At 35.6% G+C, this 21,353-nt stretch overlaps 1 protein-coding gene across 2 annotated transcripts in view; it reads right to left on the bottom strand.

Annotated features, from left to right (window-relative positions):
• Positions 1-2,849: 2,849 nt before the first annotated feature.
• thoc2 (THO complex 2) overlaps positions 2,850-21,353 on the bottom strand; it is a 66,872-nt gene continuing 48,368 nt past the window's right edge. Inside the window, exons 34-39 of one of the 2 annotated variants that reach the window (XM_088596732.1) lie at positions 11,309-11,446; positions 9,727-9,793; positions 9,417-9,565; positions 8,427-8,503; positions 5,971-6,018; positions 2,850-3,704 (exon numbers count right to left, since the gene is read on the bottom strand). In XM_088596732.1, coding sequence (XP_088452858.1) covers positions 5,991-6,018; positions 8,427-8,503; positions 9,417-9,565; positions 9,727-9,793; positions 11,309-11,446 — 459 coding nt within the window. In that variant the 3' untranslated portion in view covers positions 2,850-3,704; positions 5,971-5,990. Of the gene's footprint in view, positions 3,705-5,970; positions 6,019-8,360; positions 8,504-9,416; positions 9,566-9,726; positions 9,794-11,308; positions 11,447-21,353 lie in introns of both variants that reach the window. The other variant, XM_088596733.1, reaches the window with a different exon arrangement.

Raw genomic sequence — 21,353 nt, forward strand, 5'->3', positions numbered from 1 at the left:
CTACACCTTGTTGTGATATTTACATTTCATGGATTGTTTTTACTTCTTTCCTGCGCAACACTGATTTAAGCCTCTTGGACAAGTTGTCTTTGTAAGTAAGAATTTGTCTCAACTGACTTGTCAAATAAATATCATATAGATGCATTAAACCATTGGTATATTCCCATAATCAGTATTAACAGTATTGCAAGTTAGGGACTAAGAACATCATCAGCCAGATGCAGGTGTGAAAACACAGGTTAAAGGTAATATGGATCATACAAAACCTCCCTATATGTCATAACTGGTCTACAGTTATGACTGATGTAATTAGCTTTTTAATATACTCCGTAATAAAGCGCTCAAGTATAGACGTATGCATATATATATGTCAATAACTGCAGTCAATGTAGAATTACAATACATTTACATAATGAACCTTAAAATCTTGTTAAATTATCATTTTCATGGTTTTTAATACACTATGCTGATTTTACCAGTTGAATAAAAGAAAACATCAAATGATTAATCTTAGTAATTGTGCTTATCCAATAAAGTTAACATCGGCATTAAAGACATACAAGCCCTTGCAGTTTTCATGTTATTTAAAGCTTGCAGTCATGACATTTTGTAATAATTAGTATCTGTTATATACACAACCTACTCCACACATTTAGTGCTAAAAACAAAAAGTAAATAATATAAAAGAAAAACTGTGGTTGCATAAGTATGCATAACCTAAATTAATTTATGTACACAAAATTACCTTAATCCATGCAGCCTCTGCCCATACAATTGCAGTGTTCTCATGAAAAACACTCATTTCTGAGGTTTCGCAGCTGGTGAATTTCAAGGAAAGATTCAACCATGAAGACCATAGAGCTTTCAACACAACTCAGGGATAAAGCTGTATGAAGGCATAGATCAGGAGGACATAAAAACAAAGCCTCTTAATATCTCTTTGAGCAATCATTGTCAATCATTGAGAAGTGGAAGGCACATCAGGTTGTTCCTGACTGACAAGGAAGATACTGGTAAGGGATGCCATCTTGAGGCCAGCTGTGACTTTGAAAGAGTTAGAGTTCATTGGCTGTGTTGAAAGAAAATATCCATAAGTCAACAATTTTACAGTTATGCTGCAAACAGGGCTCGTATGTAACTGATTAAACTTCCCAAATCCTGCATGCGTTTTGTAACACAGCACCTAATAGTACAACATGTGGCTTTGAAAAAAAGCAAGTGTCCTTAAATGGGCCAGCCAAAGTCCTGACTAGAATCTTACTGAGCATCTGTGGAAAGACTTGAAAAAACTGCTGTAAATGGTCCCCAAGTAACTTGAGAGAACTTGATATGATATACCAAAAAGAAAGGGCAAAAATTACATCATGCCGGTGCACAAAGTTGTGACAGACTTACCCAAGAAGACTTGAGTCTACAGTTGCTGCCAAATACGCTCCTTCCAAATGTTGTGTTCACAGGTCTAAATACAACACATTTCAGTTTTTTTTTCAGTTCTTGCTGACATTTACTGGAAATTTATCTTACCCTTAGAAGTCTTCAATTTGAGCATCTGAATAAAAACAGTTGAATCATATGCATGCATCATTTTGTAATTTTACAAAATGGGACACAATACTTAATAGTTTAGCAAGCCACTTCAGCTGTTTCGCATAAATACTGCTGACCTGTGATTAATACCTGTGGTACTTTGAGCCAGATGCTATTTAGCTTCATCACTTCTCAAGTAAATGAAATGGTATGAAATGTGTTTCCCAAGTCCTTCGTTGAATTGCAGACTCTTGCAGAAGATTTGCCCTTGAGATTGTCTTCAGCAAGCCTTAGGGAACATTGTCTCAATTAGGAAAAATAGAATTGATTTCTGACCATGTGGTAAGCATGCATAATTTGATGCCGAAATATAAAAAGACTGAATATGGAATGACAAGATTGCTTGCCCTTGAATGTTTTAAGACACGCTGTCTCTTGCAGTCACAGGCGTGCAGTTTGATTCTGTGAGGAATTTAAGTCTCTTATATTCTTGATTTTTTTGCACTCTACAGTTATTAAATGTAGTTTACTGTACCCAGGAGTTTCTACAGAAGCCTATTTGCTAATAAAATTGATATGCTACTTAAGTACAAGCCAGCAGCTCTATCAAAATGCTTTCAGGCTTATTTTTGATTTATATTACCTTCATCTCATTAACCTAGAATAAGCATGCAGGTAATTTGTTACTCTCTTTTCTGAATGGTAGCAAAATGCTCATGAAACAAATGACAAAATACGATCTTCGTATAAGCTGTTTTTAGGCAACAATCTTTCATCAAATAAAATGATGTGGATTCTTGTTTGTCAATAACCTCACTGATACTACATTTTTTTTTATGTAAGGCTGCACGTTGGACATTACTCAGTGAGTCATCATGTACATTTAAAAAGGAAAAGGCATATTCAGGCCAAACCCTTTTCGAGTTTAAATGTGTCTGTTAAAAGCATAATCCACACTTTTGACAAAATAAATCATACCTTAACAAACCACATAAAAATAAGGGGTAAAATAAATGATCATATGCTGCACAGTTCATAATCTAGAAGTTCACAATAGGATAGACAGTGCTAAGCCTGTATTTAGCAATACAAAGCAAGTTCAATTTTCAAATCACTGTCATTCCTAATCTTAATGAATGCTTTAAAACCACATAGATGCTGTAGTGCACACAAAAGCCTACCAATTTGAGATGCACAGCTCAAAACATTCAGCTGGTCAATTAAACCCATCAATTCTCTATGACAGAAGGTATTAACATTTTTTAAATTTGCATGAAACACTTTATCTTCCGCGAGCGCAATGAATGAGGGACACGACACAATTATTTATGACCCACTAAGAAAACTATCATTTATTTAGAAAAAAAGCTTACACTGGTAGAATACAGCAGATAAAAATTCCAAAAAAGTAGTTCTGAAACTTTTGTGACTACGTTTGCAGTACAAATCTCCTGTAGTTGTACAAGTCATTTATTTGCCTCATGAAGAAATCCAACTTTTTATACAATTCATTTAAAAACATTGTGACAAACACACGCACACAAAGATTTTGCAAGGGACATTTGAAATGAAAGTAACAGATAATCTGAATTTAATTACACGAAATGATTTTATTGTTGTATACATAATATACAAATAGAACATTGGTGTTTCGAACAGCTACTCCTAAATATTTTCACAAACACGATTTAAAAGGAGGCAAAAAAATAAATAAAACTTGATCTAAATGAGGTAAATGCAGAGGTGGCAAATGTATTTTTAATGGCAAAAAAATAACTGACAAAGCCAAAATACATTTTTGTTTGCTGAGAAATTATACAATTGCAGGCAGATTTGCAGACAGCATGTGAGAATAATCAATACCTATTTGTCAATTACATTTTCTTGATGTGTGCAGCACATTGTGCTTATATTTAAAGGCAAACTTTCAGCCGTTTACTGAAATACACAGGAACAAAACAAATTATCAAGTTAAAACACTACAACTATGACATATCTGGGCTGGACAACCAAAATATTTATGCAGGCAGTTATTATTATATTTTAGATGGGTCCTCTGTTTGGACTGTGATCAATAGAAAAACAAAGCAAAAATAAAAAAAGCTAATCCAATACATGTGTGTGTTACATAAAAGCATGTCTTCTTCAGACTGCGGCAGCCAACAGCAATAAAACATCTGCAAAACAAAATTGATCTGTGTCAAAAGATACTAATGTGCACAACACTGTTCAACCTCTTTAAAGCCATTATTCCATCTAAAACAGCCTAACTGTATTAAATATGTTTTATCAAGCATTATGTCTCTAGTATTTTGTAGCCAGTTAACATTGTGCCTAGCAATGCAGCCATTTAAAAAACTGGGGTATGTAAAAAAAAATTCTCAATCTCAAACTCAAAAGTTTGAATCCTGACACAGTTTCATATGTGCAAAAAAACACTTGCGGTAAAAAAGGGAAAATAAGCATTTACCAAAATACAAATAAAAACCTAAACATTTTTTTTTCTGCAGTGGTTCAGCATCACAATTGTATTGCAAAGCTAACCAATGTATTCTACATGCAAATTATAATCCATTGCAATCAAAGGACGAAAAATAATTCTCCCTGCTGAAAATGAGCATAGAGGGATTTAAATCATGTATAAAAGCCTTTATCCATTCAAAAAGCTCTGTTCCTAAAATAAACAGGTTGTTATCTCAAAATCAGAATACTAAGCACTGTAACACAAAGAAACGATTGGCCACTGCATAATTTCCAACTCAACAATTAGTTATTTGTCAATTGTAATTATAGAGCATATTCTTCAGCATCAGTTGAGATAATTGTTAAAATTTCAGTCCTGTTCAATGGTTGTTCTCATCTGTAGTGCACATTGTATATGGAACATTTAGGCTTCTGATGTACAAAAATTATATTTGAAGTGCTCCCCAAATAAAGCAGTACAAGAAAAAACAAAAAACGGGTTATTGCATAATATTGTAGTGATGGCTAAACCCCAAAAATCAAGGCAGGCTGTCAGATCCCTTGTTCCCCCATCTAAAAGTGAACCTGCCCCTCCAGGCAAAAAAAAATTAATAACAATTTCTGGAAACTCACAAGTAAGGAAATGTGAAGTTACATGTTGACCTTAAGCATCTATCCCAAGTCAGACAATGGCAAAACATCGAAATGAAACAAAATTATCTTATTTTGTCAGGGTAGTAAACAGCCATGGAATGGTTTTCCGATGTATATTGGCCTGTTTAAAATGTCTTTGGAGAATACAAAAGATAATTGGAGTTGTAGTAAGGCCAACTATCCTTTCAGAGACAGCTCTGATGTCCTGTCATTATAAGGACAGTACGCTGCTGTAGTCTGACCTTGCCCTAAATGTCTCCGAACGTCTCCAGTATTGGAAAAGTACTCCCCCTCAAATTCTGCAACTTACTTTTGGTTGAAGCTACACGAAAGCACCACAGAGCTATAAGATTCTTGACTGTAATAATAATCCATAAAATGCACTTCATGTTTATGTGTACTTTATGTAAGCACAATTATTTTTCTAAATATCTTGACACAAAATGTAGGTTACAAAACTGGTTACGACATAAAAGTGTGATGAAGGGAAAAAACTGACATTAACACATGCATCATAAGTTCAACTTCAGGGCAATCTTACTGGTAAATAATTTATTGACCAAGTTCTTGAACCAACAACTTATGAGTTCCCTAAAGACATCCAAAGGGATGATCTGACAGCAGCACAATGCAAGGCCACACAGCGCTGGGATTAAAGTGCAAAAATTACACAAAAGCAATACTGAAGTCTCTTTGTGGCTTTTTCGCTTGACCTGAGTCCCAGAACATCTGTGAGACTAATTTGCCAATTCCACCAACAGGAGACAAATGCAAATGGCAAAATTCTACAACTGGCTGCAGGGAGAGTGTCTAAACATCCCACAGCAGTCTATCATGGTGCTCATCACGTCAATATGTCAATTCTGCTAGAACTGTGTAAATTCCCAGGGAGATTATAACTTTGCAATGTTTTTTATTTTGTTGGTTTGGCAAGTTTCATACTAAAATTGTATCATAATGCTTTCATCTGTATATCTGTTTGAAACAAATGCTTAAAATATGTGATTAAAACCAGTGGACATGAGTGTTGATTTTTTGTACGTCAGTATATTATACAATATGTGAAGGCACCCATCAGGTTACCTACATGCAGTTTTGAATGTGAAGTAAGCACTACTATAAAACATCGGAATAAAGTAACAGTTACAGTAAAACATACACCTAGAAAAGATCCGTTCAGCAATAACACAACTGTTATTACTGCAAAAAAACATAAATAACAACATGATGAGACAGTAACTTAAAAAAATACTAATATTATGATAATTCTTTATATAACACTTTTTGTTATGCTGAGTAGCAATAAGCTCTAAGATTATGTCTTACCTTGGCTGCATCAACATACATTATCTATGTTTGTCTGACGATTTATGAGTATCAATGTTAAGGGAAAAAAATCAAATACAGTGCCTTGCAAAAGTATTCAGACCCTTGACCAATTCTCTCATTTTACTGAATTACAAATCCTACATTGAAATTTAGTTCTCCGTGATATTTGTATTTCTAAGCACTGAAACTCAAAATTAATTATTTTAATGTGACAATGTTTTATGTTAGCAAATATTCTTAAGACAAAAAATGAAATATACTGTTTGCATAAATATTCAATCCCTGTGTTGCAGAAGCTCTAAGTTTACACAGGTGAAAAACAATTGCCTCACAATTGGCCTCTACCTGTGAATCATTAAAATAACTGCCACATTTTCTGGATAAAAACCCCACAGTTAAGGGATCATGATCCAGGTTGTGAATCTGAAGGACTGCTGTGAAAATGAAGACTAACGAGCGTTCCAAAGAAGTTAGAGATAAAGTAAAACAAATGCATAAATTAGGAAAAGGGTACAAAACAATATCCAAGTGTTTGGATGTCCCAGTGGGCACTGTTGGTTAAATTATCAGGAAGTGGAAGCTACATCAAACCACCCAGACACTGCCTAGAAAAGGTCATCCCTCAAATCTCTTGGTGCGAACAAGGAGACTTGTGAGAGAAGCCACAGACAGGCCAACGATCACTTTAAAGGAGCTACAGTAGCTCAGAGCGGAGTAAAGGGGCACCAGTCAACCATAGTAAGAGCTCTGCATAACACTGTCCTGTATGGGAGAGTGGCACAAAAGAAGCCATTACTCAAAAAGAAGCATGTGAAAGCACATCTGCAGTTTGCCAAAAAGCATGATAGTGACCCAGTTGCGATGTGGGAAATGATTTTGTGGTCAGATGAGACCAAGACAGAGCTTTTTACCAAAAATTCAAAGCGATATGTGTGGCGCAAATCTAACACTACCCACAACTCAAAAAACACCATACCTACAGTGAAGTATGGTGGTGGTAGCATCATGCTTTGCGGCTACTTTTCATCAGCAGGGACTGGGCATCTTGTTAAAAGAGAAGGAAGAAGGGATGGTGCAAAACACAGGGAAATACTGCAAGAGAACCTGTTTCAGTCTGCCAAAAAACTGACGCTTGGGAGAAAGTTAATCTTTCAGCAGGACAATGAACCCAAACACAAGGCCAAAGAAACATTGGAGTGGCTCAAGAACAAAAAGGTGAATGTCCTACAGTGGCCCAGTCAAGGCCCTGATCTCAATTCAATTGAGAATTTGTGCCACTATCTGAAAACTGCGGTGCACAAGCATCATCCGACTAACCTAAACAACCTGGAGCAAATCTGCCTGGAAGAATGGGCCAAAATCACTCCTGAACAGTGTGCAAAGCCGATACATACTTTTCCCAAAAGACTTAAAGCTGTTATTGCTGCAAAAGGTGGCTCTACAAAATATCCAGATGTGGGGATTGAATACTGAAAGCACATCACAGTTTTTTAATTTTCTTAAGAATATTTTCTAACATAGAACGATGTCACGTTAAAATAATTTTTAGTTTCAGTGCTTTGAAATAAAAATACCACAGAAAACAAAATTTCAATGTAGGATTTGTAATTCAGTAAAATGAAGAGAATTGGTCAAGGGTCTGAATACTTCTGCAAGGCACTGTATATTCAAGCAACATCTAGAGTCAGTTTTCTGATTTTCAAATGTCATATACAAAAGCAGTTTTTAACTCTGAATATGCTGTTTTGAAACAAGTTAAATGAGCTAGAAAACCTTCAATGAAAAAAGGTAGCAGAGCTTAACTGAACATATCAAAATCTGCAACACCTTTGTATTACCTCTTCAAAACTCTAAAGCATTGAAAAGACTTCAGTGGTTTAATACAAAAAACCCACAAAATAAACTAGAACTGCACTCCAATACTCCAATAATAAAGATAAGATATCAGGCTAAAATGTAATTTAAAAGTTACTGAGCTGAATCACACCACTGCCTCCAAGTCATCTGGGAAAGACCAAATTCTGCTTAGAAATTACATTCTTCTGTAAATGCCCAAATGCCCATTTTTCAGGCTGTTATGAGCTAGAATTAAGCGTGGGTCCTTGTGTTTCTGTGTGTACAAGATATAATATAGAAACAAATTAATTTTCATGCAATACTCCTAAGCATTTGAGAGCCATTAATCAAATATCAGAATACCGCTCACTTAAAATGTGATAATGGAAATGGAATGTATTGGTTGAAGCTGCAATATTTTCAAGATCCAGACTTTTAGAGTAAAACTATTTACTTTACATTTTTTATTTGCTCCCTTTTGGTAGGATTGCACTTCTTCAATATAGGCTCATCATATTACATAGAAAGTGATAAATGGATCACGGCAATACCTCTCAGGCTTTCCATAAGCCAAACATTTGATATACATTTTGATGCATCAGCATTGGAAAGGATATTGTTTTTTGTCTTCTTTTGCCCCAGTGCTGTCCCTCTTCTCTTTCTTTTCAGATTTTTCCTTATCATGCCTGGATTCCTAAAAAAAAAAAAGAACACAGCAAGGCTTCACTATCTCAACTATATAGGAGGGCAACAACAATGAATACAAGGGGACCTGACTGACCTCAAACACTGGGCTGCTTTGGTCAGTCGGCTTTGAAAAAGTACAAAACACCCTAGAAGGCAAGTGTCTGATGCACTTAAGAGATGGGAGCTCACGTTACGTGGGACTCTACCAGGAAAGGCACTTGAATTTGGCAGGCTTGGATGAAAGCAAGTTAAACTCTGTCCAAAGTCCAAATGAAAGCATTTCGGGGCTATGCTATGTCATTAGCCCAGTGTGACCAAGATTCCTCACACAGCAGTGTACAACTGAACAAATGTTATGTTAACCTGGGCTTGATTGCTTCTGAGGAACCCATGGAACAATTGTGACATACTGGCATGTTGTGAATACTGGGTGCACAGGTGCTCATTCAGCTCATGGGGCATATGGGTTGCGGCAATGAGCTGGGTTCATTAATCACTTTGGAGATTCCAAACTGGAACATTATATAGTAAAAAAAAAAACGTTTCAAAACATACATTAGGTCCCCTACACCTGGATGTAGAGAAAATAAGTGATCCATATTAATTGGATTCTTCTCACTTTTTCTTGCAATTCAAGAAAACACTGAAGTTTAATTAAGGTGCTAATGAACTTATGTAAAAAGAAAAGAAATATCCTTATGTTATTTACTGATTTAAATAGGTAAGAATTTACTTTTAGCAGGTCTATGGGATATTCTTTTTAGATGCAAAAATGTTAGGATTAAAGATATGCTATAGTCTCCTTGCTTGTTTGTTTTCCATGTAAAACAGAACTGAGCTGAAAGCAGCAAGAGCTGTGTGGATCTATTATTAAAATTGATTTAGATTGGGGTTCTGTCACCACAAAAGAACAAACATACCTTCTTGCCCCCAGAAGAACTTTTTTCAGGTTTAATTAAATCACTTTTTTCTTTGCTGGAAGGTTTGGAGCTCTTGCTTTTGTCCTTCTCCTTCTCGCTGGAACGTGGAGAATCGGATGGGCTGGCACTCTTGCTGTGTTTGGAGGAACCTGTGAAGTGAAGGCCGCATGACACAGCTGTGTCAGAAAGATAGCACGCAAGAGGAAACACAAATAAAGGAGCAGGGGCAAGGCTACTCAACTTCAATGACAGAAAGAGCCTTCAGGCTCAGACAGCTCTAAAGCCCCCTTTGGCAAAATAATCAGCTCACCTGTTCCATTTTCATCTTTTCGACGTTTTAATTCCTGACTCAATTCACGATCGCTGTTTGAGTGATCCTAAAAAAAAAATGAAATTGAATATCAATGCCAGATTTACTTTTTCATTTTGAAATGTAATGTTGGTTGACATCGAATTGTATGTTTTATACATCACATTATATTCACTTTACTATGTATCCTTTTCTGTAAAGTATTCCTTTTAATAAATCATGAGACCTGTAAAATTATAGCACGGCTTTGTGCTCACAGCACACCCAGACAAAAAGACAACCTATAATAAAAGTAACTGAACATAAAAATGTCTCATACTCCAAGATCGAAAATGTAAAATAAACTGGTATTTAAACCATCTTAAGCGGATTTTCCTAAATTTGTAGTATTTCACACTGAATCCTGAAAATAGAAACAAGATAGATTTGCTGGAATAACACTCACTATTTTATCAATTTAAAAAATACATTACAGTAAAAGATACACATGTTCTGAACATATGAAATACTGGATCTTTAGAAGATTAGGGAATTTCTCGATTTTGTTTTACAATTTCGTTGCAATTTATGGACTAAAAGTAAAATGTGAAGGCTGAAACGCTTAACAGACTGGGTGTTTTTGCCTCCTCCAGTTTTGACCACTCTAACAATACTTTATATTATTTGCCTTAGTAGGTACAATAATGGAAATTATCTGTAAATTTATTGAAATTAAGTTAATGAAGTTCATTCTGTTGGGAGACCTGAACAAAGAGGAAACAAGAACAAAATGGAGATCTCTGAAGGGAGCTAGGGAATATAAGAACCAGCCAAAAGTATTGCCACATCGCAAGATAATCCAGAAGAGAAACTTCTGGAGATCATGTTAGAGGAAAAACTTGCAAGAAGCATTTGCATGAAATAAAATTACAAGAAAATGCAAGACCAAAAATCAAGTATAAAAACAGGTTTGACATCTCCACAAAGTACAGTACAACACACAGTGAACTGCCAATCCACAGATTCTATAGTGGACTTTTTGCTTTGTGGTGTACAGAATTTGTGTTTCATTCCACATTAAAAGCCGATATCTAGTTCTTTTTCTATTTTTAATAAACAGATTACATAAGCTTCTGAACAACTTAAAGGTGAGATCTTGTGGATGAGGAAATAATTTGTTTGATTTTACCACCTCAGAGCACCAGCAACACTTGTGATTCAATCCAAAATATTTTAACGGCTATTAAAATTCACCTCCATCAAACTCTTAGTTTGCAGTTTTCATTAAAAATCTTAAACGGTTAAAATATATACCATTTTATAAAATAGCCAGGACAGTGAGCTTCAGAAACAGTTTCTGTTATTCGTGTTAAATTGATGAAAGCCCACAAGCATCTCCCTGAGAAAAAGATGATCAAGTATTATATTATCTGAAGAGGACATTATTCAATTCAGCTGTTAACTTTTTGATATAAAATAAGGTTAAACCTTAACAGAAATGAGCACCTCACATCAGTCAATTTAACTCTATCAAATCCAAACTTTCTCTTCGAAAACTATCATTTGGTTTTTGTTCTCCAGTATCTGTTTTACAGTTACTTACTCTTTTTCTCTCCTTGCGATCTTTTTCTTCTTTCTTTTCTCTTTCTTTTGAGCGATCCCTGGATTTCTCCATTTCTTTCTTATCCATCTCCCTCTCTTTGCTCTTGGATTGTGTGGCTGTGCTGTGGTTGGCGTAGTGCTGGTAAAATTAAGGGACACACTTTAAATCACAACAGGCAAGTGCAATGGTCAAGCATGTCCATAACATCATGCGAGAAATCATCACATTTCTGTGTTGCTTCAATACCACACATTATCAGCCACTGCACATTTGTAAACAACTACCAACCACAGAAGCACCTTTACAACCAACCTTGTACAAACTAGTTACACACCATGTGTTCAATTTTGGGGAGCAGTGTCTTATTTAAAATGGGGTGCAATAGAACCCCGTGCATTCAGAGAGCACCAACCATAAAATACTTATACAGTACCAGGTAATTCCATCTACAGGCCTCGTAGCCTCAAATCCTTAAAAACAAAGTGAGGAAATAACTTTCCAGATATACACAGGAACTCACAGAAATAGCTGCTCAAGACAAAATGTATTGTAATACATTGCCAGGCCTACCAAACCCATTGGAGGATTATGGCATATACAAAAACCTCCTCATGCAGAGATAGTAGCATTGAAGTAGCGGAATAATTAGGAAACACATCCAAGTTTGCAATATAATAATTTGCAGAGCACTACTAGACTTTGTCTCTTGATCTTGAAACGGAAAAGAACAACTTTATCGACTTGCACGGCTTAAACAGGAAAAATTAGTCTGAAGCTTTCAATATAAATATCAACTGCGGAAACAATATAAAAGATGCAGCATGAACAGGATACTTCAAAATGTTACTGCATCACGCAAAGAAGTGTGCACAGAATATTAAAGGCATCAGGGAAACTAAGACAAGCAGACTACAAGAGAGGAAAAGCCGCATACATTTAAATCATTGCAGTATAGCAGACTAATGGAATCCTTTCTCAGAAAAGGTGTCATGCTAAACGCAGTAAAGCAGAAACCGCAATAGTGTCAAAATCTGGAATAAATTACACTGATCTATTTATTAACTGGTTACTCACCTAAAACAGATATAATAAGGCTGTGAGAACGTGATAACCTCTCCAAGACAGAGAAAGGTACTGTACACAATATTTATAGATATATAGGCATATCAAGAATGCAGATGTTTAAATTTCTCAACCTAACGCTGTGTACCACCTATCAAATGAATACTTAAATAATATTTCAAACCAACAGTGAACATACAAAGCAACAACAAAACTCACACCAGCATGTCTTCAATCAAAACACACTGGCAAAAGAAAGGCTTCAACCACATAGAAAGCGTTTTAAGATTTCTGTGTGCATTAAATCATTTGATTTGTGCAACTCCAAGCTCTATAACAGTAACAAATTTTAAAAAGGGCTTACCTAATGATTCGTGACACACCTAAAATATCAGTTTCTCTGCACTTTCTGCAGCAGTCAGCCACAGATAGCTGCATGAATTTGTGACCATATTACAAATCAAACAGGGGAAGCTAGAGGCTTATACTGCTGTATTTCTAATAGAAATACAATAGAGATACTTAGTTGAAAGATGATTAAGAAAAAAATATTTTCTTTCCAGTCTAAAGCAACTACATGTACTCTTCCAAAAATATTTTTTGACATTACGGCACAACAAATAACAATACTGATTTGCAACTGTAAATGGAATTTGATTAACAATCAGATCGAAAAAGTCACCACAAAAAAATACAAACAGCATATTATGTAAAACTTCTACTACTTTCAGGTCTCCAATAGGTAAACAGTACAGCTAATATTTTATAAAACTGAGCTGCAGCTTCAGTCTTCTTCATATTATGCAAATAATAAAGAAATGCTATGCTGCTATTTCTAAAACACTATTCTTTACATTTCTGCCTGCACTGGTACTATGTAAAGAGTGCAGTGCTGCATATAACTTGCTTTTTCCTGGTTGTAGCAAAGAAGAAAACATTGGCTGTCCTTTCTGATCTAAATCTAATTTTAAATCAAATTATAGTTTATTTAAATAAAATCATGTCAAAATCATGGAACAAAATGGAGCACAAAAACATAATAACCACATGTAAGCAGAGGAGGTATCAAGCAACAAAACCTGCTGAGCATTTCCATCTGCAAGAAGCCTGTGAACCACTGCTGAATCTCCTGATGCAAAAGGAATACACAAAAGAATGGTAGGTTTTACCATCAGAACTCTAAAAGACATTAAATTAAACAAAGAGCAATGGACAAAGAACCTACTTTCACAAGTTTAAAATATTCTGATAGCTGTTCTAATTGATGAAGATGACTGAATGAAATGTTCCATTAGCCATATTAAGTGTTTCAATATGTCATTCCTGCATTGTATTCATCCATTTCTTGCTATAATTATCATTTTCTTCGCTTTAGACCAATGATACTATTATTTCATAGTGGCATTCCTTTTGACCAAATCATACAAATTATTCAAATGAACATCATACAATTCATACTACACAAAAGGTTTAAATCACACAACAATGAGAGATTTACATCAGCTTATAACAGGGTACAAAGGATTGTAGGTGTCTGGGAAAAAAAACAGCTATGTTGCTTATGGCTTAATTCCAGGGAGCTTTCAGTACTGTATAAGATCCTCAGATCAATGAGCTAATAGTATCCAAAGTTCTGGAAACGTTAAGTGTTCATTTACTCTTTTAAAAAATTGCATGCTAAGCATATGAATGACTTAAGTCTTAATGAGTACACGAAATCGAAAACTTCACCTACAATCATGACAACTGCAACTGTTTATCAATGAACTGATTTCACCAGAAATTGTGGCAATACATAAAACAAATTCAGATCGCAAGACCCTGCAACGAACTCTGGAAACAGCTGAAAAGATCCCTCCCTTCCATTTCCATCACCTATCACAAATGCTGCTTACACAGGGCCTCCAGTATAGTAGATGACCCCTCCCATAAACTCTTTGCCCTCCTACCATCTGGGAAAAGATATCGCAGTGTACAGGCTAGCTCCACCAGACTCTGTAACAGCTTCTTCCTGCAGGCTGTCAGGCTCCTCAACACCCTGGAATCTACTGGTACCCACTCCAATTCCTGAAACAGGGTTTAAATCCCCCCAGTGTGTTGTGTATATTGTATTATGTATTTGCCTTGTAATTTGCATTATGTGCACTTTGCACTATGTGTATCCTGTCTCAATTGTCTATGTCAGTGTCCTGTCTGCCCTGCCTGTATTTCCACTGTGGACCAGGAGGAACGATATTTCATTCCACTGTATACTTGGCTGGAGTGACAAACTTGAACTTGAAATTCTGGCAGTTCTTAGCATGCACTGTAGATGAGGCTCTGGTAAATACTGAGGACTAAACAGAATGTACAACAGGTCATAATGTATCCAATCAAAGGCATGACATTTCAGATTCACCTATTAAATATATGAGAGGACAGTCAAATTCTGAACAAAACTGAATTTAGATTACAAAATACTTTGCATCTCAAGAGACCCTACAGTAAACTTTAAAGGCCCACTACCCAACAAACTGAGATAAGCTTGCTTTGTAGACATTTTTATGTATTCAAAATAAGGCCAAATCAACCTAGGTGTTAAAGCCTGAAGCATCCGTGGTGTGAGACATAATAAAAAGAAGCAGGCCATGGAAAAAAAAATTCATGAAAGAAAGCAATAGAAACATGCTCCGTATCTTATATAATAAAATAGTTCCACTCATTTGTTAGTCTTTAGAATTAACAAGCACTGAAGTTAATTTGCTACCGAGTTTTGTTTAAGCTGACACTGGCTACAGCACACAGAGCTGCCTACATTCTGACAGCGTGCTAACAAAACATCAGAAAGGAGAGATAACTCCTAGGATCATTTCCCTTCTGCAATAAAAAACATAAAAAATAGAAAATAGGCAAGCTCATTAGAGGGAAAAAAACACGAGCTGAGAAACATTCTTTGCTGAGTGCTTTGAAAAAATGTATTATATTGTATCCATATTTTCTACTGCCTAATTAGGCCTCTAAAGGCTTTAGAATATTTGTTTTTGTTGCCTAGGTATGTAAAACTACCTTCAGGCTCCTGGGGGCATTAATCACAGGATCTAACCAGATCTACACAATTGTACAACAGAAACGTAAAACATACTGGCAAAACTGTGTTTCCCCTTACCAACCATCAACTCTAATGGCACCTTCGACAGAAATGTAAAAAAGCCAACATCAAAAGGGGGAAAAACAAAATAATAATGCATACATCAAATAAGATACCCATGACTCTTATGTTGAATCCATGCCTTTTGAGAATACTTTGGCCTGTGTTCTCCAAATTTGGCTTCTGGGCTCTCTTTCTTTGTACACTAGGTTTAGAAAGAACAAATGGTAATGGTTTCTTTCTGCCTGGCAGCAAAAGTGCACTGGAAAAAATTAGATAACTACAGTAGCACCCAATGCAATTCCATACCAATCATCTTCATGACAAATGTAACAGCCTTAATGTACACATTACGTAAGAACTAATGCAAAGATTTTTTTTAAGAAGCTCGTGTGTGAAAAACATGCAATGCTGGGACAGCACGGGCTTCATTAAGCTCTGCTACATTAATTTGCAAAAAGACACCCGAGTCAAAGATGCATCCCAAAATAATCTTGGGTGCCTAGTGGAGGAGATCTGCTACTACAGCTGCCTAGAGCACTCCTGAGCAGTTACAAAGAAAAATGAGCTGGCACCACTAAAACAAACTAGGTAGACTGAATGGTCTTCCTCCGTTTGTGACATTTATGTGCTTAAGGACCAATAACACAATCAGCACAGGAAAAGCAATTACAGAAAAGCAAGAGTTGAGTTTCTGTGAAGTCGTCTCTTGCTTCATATTTTTTTGTTCTCACTGGAGTGGCAAAAGGGTATGAAAATGAAATAAAGGGGCTATGTAAAGTCACCCCAATCAGTATTTATGTTCATAATGAGGAACAATTTACTTTTTTACATGGTAAAATTCCAAATAAATGCTGCTTTCATGTGTGGGTTGATAGCTACCCTGTTATCTTTAGTCTGGGGGCCCAAAGGACATATGAGGAAAATAATCTTGCATGAGTGAGAGATTTGAGGATGCTTACAAATTCATTTCTCTTTGCTTTTGTGTAGGTTGCAGAAAGAGGGAGTGTGCAATTTGTATTAGATATTTCAAATAAGAGAATTGTGAGGAAAAGAAATAGAACTGTATTAAAGGGGATGACAGCAAAGACAAACAAATCCAAGCAATCAAAATCACTCTTGCACATGCGGCTGACCAGCAGACAAGATTTAGAGTCAGTGTTAACAGAAGATACTGAAGTAAGGCCGCTGAAATTTACATAGAGCAAACAATTCCAAAAAGGAAGTGGAGTAGATGACTACTGCAGATGATGCATAGAAACCATTAATTGCTGCTCAGGTTGCAGTTTGTAAATTACATATAATTTTTTTAACAATTTCAGTGTTCACTGACTTAAATAATGGCATGTGAGGTTATACAAGGTCTATCTTGCATGTGTAGCTGCTGGCAGGGTGTTTTCTGTAATGAATGCAGAAGAAGAAATATTGCTGTGCTGTCCCCAGGGTCATTAGATACAAAAGTCCTCAAAAAAAAATCCCTTGACTTCTTGTTTTATTGTTTCTTTCTTATCAAGAAACTAAACGAGAAATGTGAGGAATCTGTGAACTACAACAGCTTCCAAAAAATCACATCGGTGACAGCAGTTCCCTAGAGAGTAAACCATCTAATATTTACATTTTCAAGTTAAAGAGGAATAATGTGAAATTTTAACAAAATGTATGAGGTCCCATAGTGTCTTAACCAGTAAACAGCGCCCTCACAAATTACTGAGTGCCAGTCAGTAGGGTAGAAAATATCTGGGGCTTTTATGAGCTTGCAGGTACCTGCAGGCTTACCAGTGATCCCAGTGAGAAGTACAGGGCTGGCCAATTTAGCACTACCTCTCCCATCAGGCAATTGTGGGGCTTGCAATATGTTCAAATGTCAAATGACTTAGTAAGTGGGCTTGCAAGAAGAACAGATGTGTTTCATTCTCGTTCAATACAGAATATCAACAATTTCTTTGCCATTCCAAATTTAAAAAGCTAGATTTTAAAACATACCAGAACACATTTGGAACATTAGTCATTTTCATTCAGACCTAATAATTATACAACAGTTACTCAAATTATTCAATTATGTTATGAGAGGTTACAATATACTTCTAAAAAATGCATTTGCATTCCTCTTAACATCTTGAAATACATGCAAAGAAATTGACTTTCGAGTTTGAATATGTAAAGGTGATGAGTGAGTGCATACAGGGTCACCAGCATTCATCATATTACATCCGTGCTCTGGCTCAGCGAAGAGGTAACAAACACAGGGAATGCTAATGCAAGAAAAGTTGCAATGTTAAATCGCTTGGACATTTCAGGGTCTATCAATTCATCACTCTTATGACTCTGGTAAAAACTGCTTATAACACCGTGATCAACCCAGACATGAAAACTATCTGCAATTACTCAATCACAGCATTCTTAGGTTTTGAAGGAACTCCATGTACGATAACTTCTACACAAGAAAACAAGTATGAACACAATCAGTCATCAAAGAAAACCTAAAACTCTTACAAGGCTGTCAGGCATCCCTACAATCGGTAGAATAATGAATCCATTTTGCAAACTATAGTTTGCACATGAACAACCCTTGATTACTGGCTATGAGGGTATTTTCATGGGGTATCCTACCTATGTCCCACATTCAGACATGATAGGATTTCTCACATTTGGAAATGAGACACAAAAAAGCCTGTGCTCTTAATGTAACAACAAAGTCACTGAAATTCTTCTTTGCTCAACATAGAGCTCATCTTGGCACTACAAGGATGTCTCAATCACTCCAGACTATTTGGTATGAATAGTAATGACCTGTTGTAGAAAAAGATCTTAATCCAAACACGGGATAGACTGGTTAGACATAGAAGTCAACTATAGCCAAATAACCACTCCTGTTCAGGCAGGTGTCTTCCAGACTGAAAGTAAAAATGAGGTCTCTGTACAGTCTTTATTAGTTTATGCACAAACTATTTGTTTAAATGCTAACAAAAGACAGAGATCAGGTCTTAATTGTATGCTTTATCGTTATCTCACTTTCTTTTAATAACCTTAACAGCAACAAATATACAAAACTAAAACAAACAGCTGTATTCCTTTCTTTGATCTTTAAGATGGGGTTGCATTTCTTAAATTTCTGTGTGCATTTGAAATTGACATTTCAGCTCGGCTCAGTTTGCCCTGAGGCCAACAAACTAGGTTTATCAACGTAAAAGCAATATTGCAATGTGTTTTTGCATTACAGCAGATACTTGCTACAGACAATCAAAATGAACTGTAGGATTAGATCAAAAATAATTTCCTCCCATTTGTAACAGCATTATTAATACCCTTCCAGAGGCTAAAAATCAAACTTTTTCAGCAATGAGAGGTCATACCACTTGTTTTTTGTACTTCATTATATGCCCACCTGATATGGAATAGTTGATTGTTCCTGTTGTGGCTCACAGTAACAAATTATGTATAGATAGCAAGATGTGAATGAGGAAGGGCAGATGTGCTTCTCTAACCCATCAAGTCATTCATCTTTTAAAAGACTGCAAGCTCCACAACAACAGACAGGAGAGTTGTGGATGAACAGTGTGTCTCTTACTAAAGTCACTACAAGCCAGCTCATGGGAAATTGAAGGAGCCACTGTATCACTCAGACCCCTAGTTGACTAATCCCATCCTTGTTGGTGTTTTGCCAATTACATAGCACATTTTCCGGAAATACCAGGATAAGCTGACTAGTGACATGACCTGGGTTCAAACCTATGACACCACATAACATCACCGATCCTAGAGTCTACAGTACGCAGCTTGAGTCACTCAAAAGTGTTGCTTTTTTAACCTCAAGAGAACTATTAAGAATGGAAAAAGGGAGAGTTTTAATGTCATATGTGAAAATACTTTAAGAACAGACACAAAGCCTTTTGTATAACAGAGTATATTTAATCAACAATCTTAATTAACTTTCCCAACTCCTGCTAACTCTCAATTCCCATTTCCTCTAGATACATTAACTACTTTAATAGAAAAGAAACGCACATCTTACAAAAACAGACAGACTTTCCATCTATTCTCAAAACAGCTTTTCTTGTAGGGTTCTGTATTCTGTTCAATGTAATAAACATGAACTATGTGAAAATTAAAAGGTTGGGACATTAATATTATACACAAACGTTATAATATTCAGCATTTAAAATAGACAACAATGGGCTTTTGCTTCAGGCTGGCTTTATTCTGCACATGGGGTTATGTTAATGCGTTACAGACCAAAAAAAATCTTTCCCATGGTTCATTTCAGAACAGAAGCTGAAAACTAAACTAATGCAGAACTGAATCAAATTTGCATCTAGAAAAAGAAGTAACATTTCTAAAATTTGCCAAATAAAACGTACAATAATTTAATAAAATTCAGTTGTAGCCACTTAACACTGAACTCTTGTTTGTCAGATGTGTCTGTGTTCATAAGTGATATACTGTAGTTATCAAGCATTCCACAAGAATCCCCCAACAAGAAGAATATTTATATACTCTCATTTCGGCTTCTGACATTTTCCCGATAAAAACTCGCATACTAGATTAAGCTTTGTTTCTGTGTATTTGTCAAAAACTATTAACCATTAACGGTAGTCTAAATACAATATTACAAAGACGTGCATGTTATATGAAAGTAACAAAGTATTGATATTAATAATAATGAGAATTACGATAAAATTGTGTTATTTCAACTGTTATCTTTACCAATAATATCAATCACTTTGAATGACAGCTTTCATTACTTTGGTTTACTTTTGTCTGTCCTTTATGATCAATATAAAAATGTAAGGTTTTCACTGTACATAGTACACACAATATTAGAGGTGGACTGTGATGCCTCATTTGCCAGTAAAATTGCAGTCCCTCACTGGACAAAATTACTATAGATCTGCCATTAACCTTTTTAGCATATTCGGAATATACGATAATTCATAAATGACACCTAAAAACATTCCTCAGAAATGTATTTTACAATAGAAAGGTTGAGATGTTTTGGAGTTTTTTTTTGGGAGGGGGAGGACAAACTAATCAGCCCCACCACATTTAGTGTAATATGACAAAAAGCAGAATACAGTGAATAAGATGCCACTATCAAGAGTGTTTTGTGCCATTTTGCATTTTTTGACTTGTGATGTAACAGCCAGAACTGTGTTATTTGATTGCAAATACAAAGTACATGTATTATTATACAAGACATTATTCATACATAAGTAGTTTATTGGCTTTTGATTAAAATTCAAATAGAAATTGTTATTGATGGGACAATATTTTGGATGTTTGCATTTCAGGAACAGTCAGACAAAGGTTACACATCACCTCTTTACCATAACAGTTCAAGCTAAAGTAAACCTTTAAACACTACATGATTAACAGCTCTAAATTCATCAGGTACTTCACAATCTGCATTGCACTATTATATCACTGATCTTCTAAGACAGTAACATGTTTGATGGAGTGCTTCTCTTCATTTGCACTTTTGTTTTTGGAATAATTTTACATTCCAATCTCAAAGTACTAATCCTAGCCTTGCAGGTGGGAATTCCACATCATAATGGGTTTCTTATCATAATTATTTCCTCTGCTTAGCTACCTTCTACCATCCAGCATTTCTGTAATAAGACAGGAAGACAATTTGCCAATAATGTCTTTTGGGAAAGCAAAACATAATATTGGCACAAAGACAGAAAAATCTATTTTTGAACATCAAAAACTCAGATAATGTTAAGAAAAAATGGTGGTATATAAAAAGTCTTGTTGCATGAACACTTTACTTACTATTAAGTCTTTTACTTGCTTTGAGTACATCAAATTTATTAAGTTCTAATTCAAAAGATAATGAGAAATTTGGAACATCAG

This window comes from Lepisosteus platostomus, chromosome 10 (assembly GCF_059453375.1).
Source record: "Lepisosteus platostomus isolate fLepPlt1 chromosome 10, fLepPlt1.hap1, whole genome shotgun sequence".
In the NCBI taxonomy this organism is placed as follows: Eukaryota; Metazoa; Chordata; class Actinopteri; order Semionotiformes; family Lepisosteidae; genus Lepisosteus; species Lepisosteus platostomus.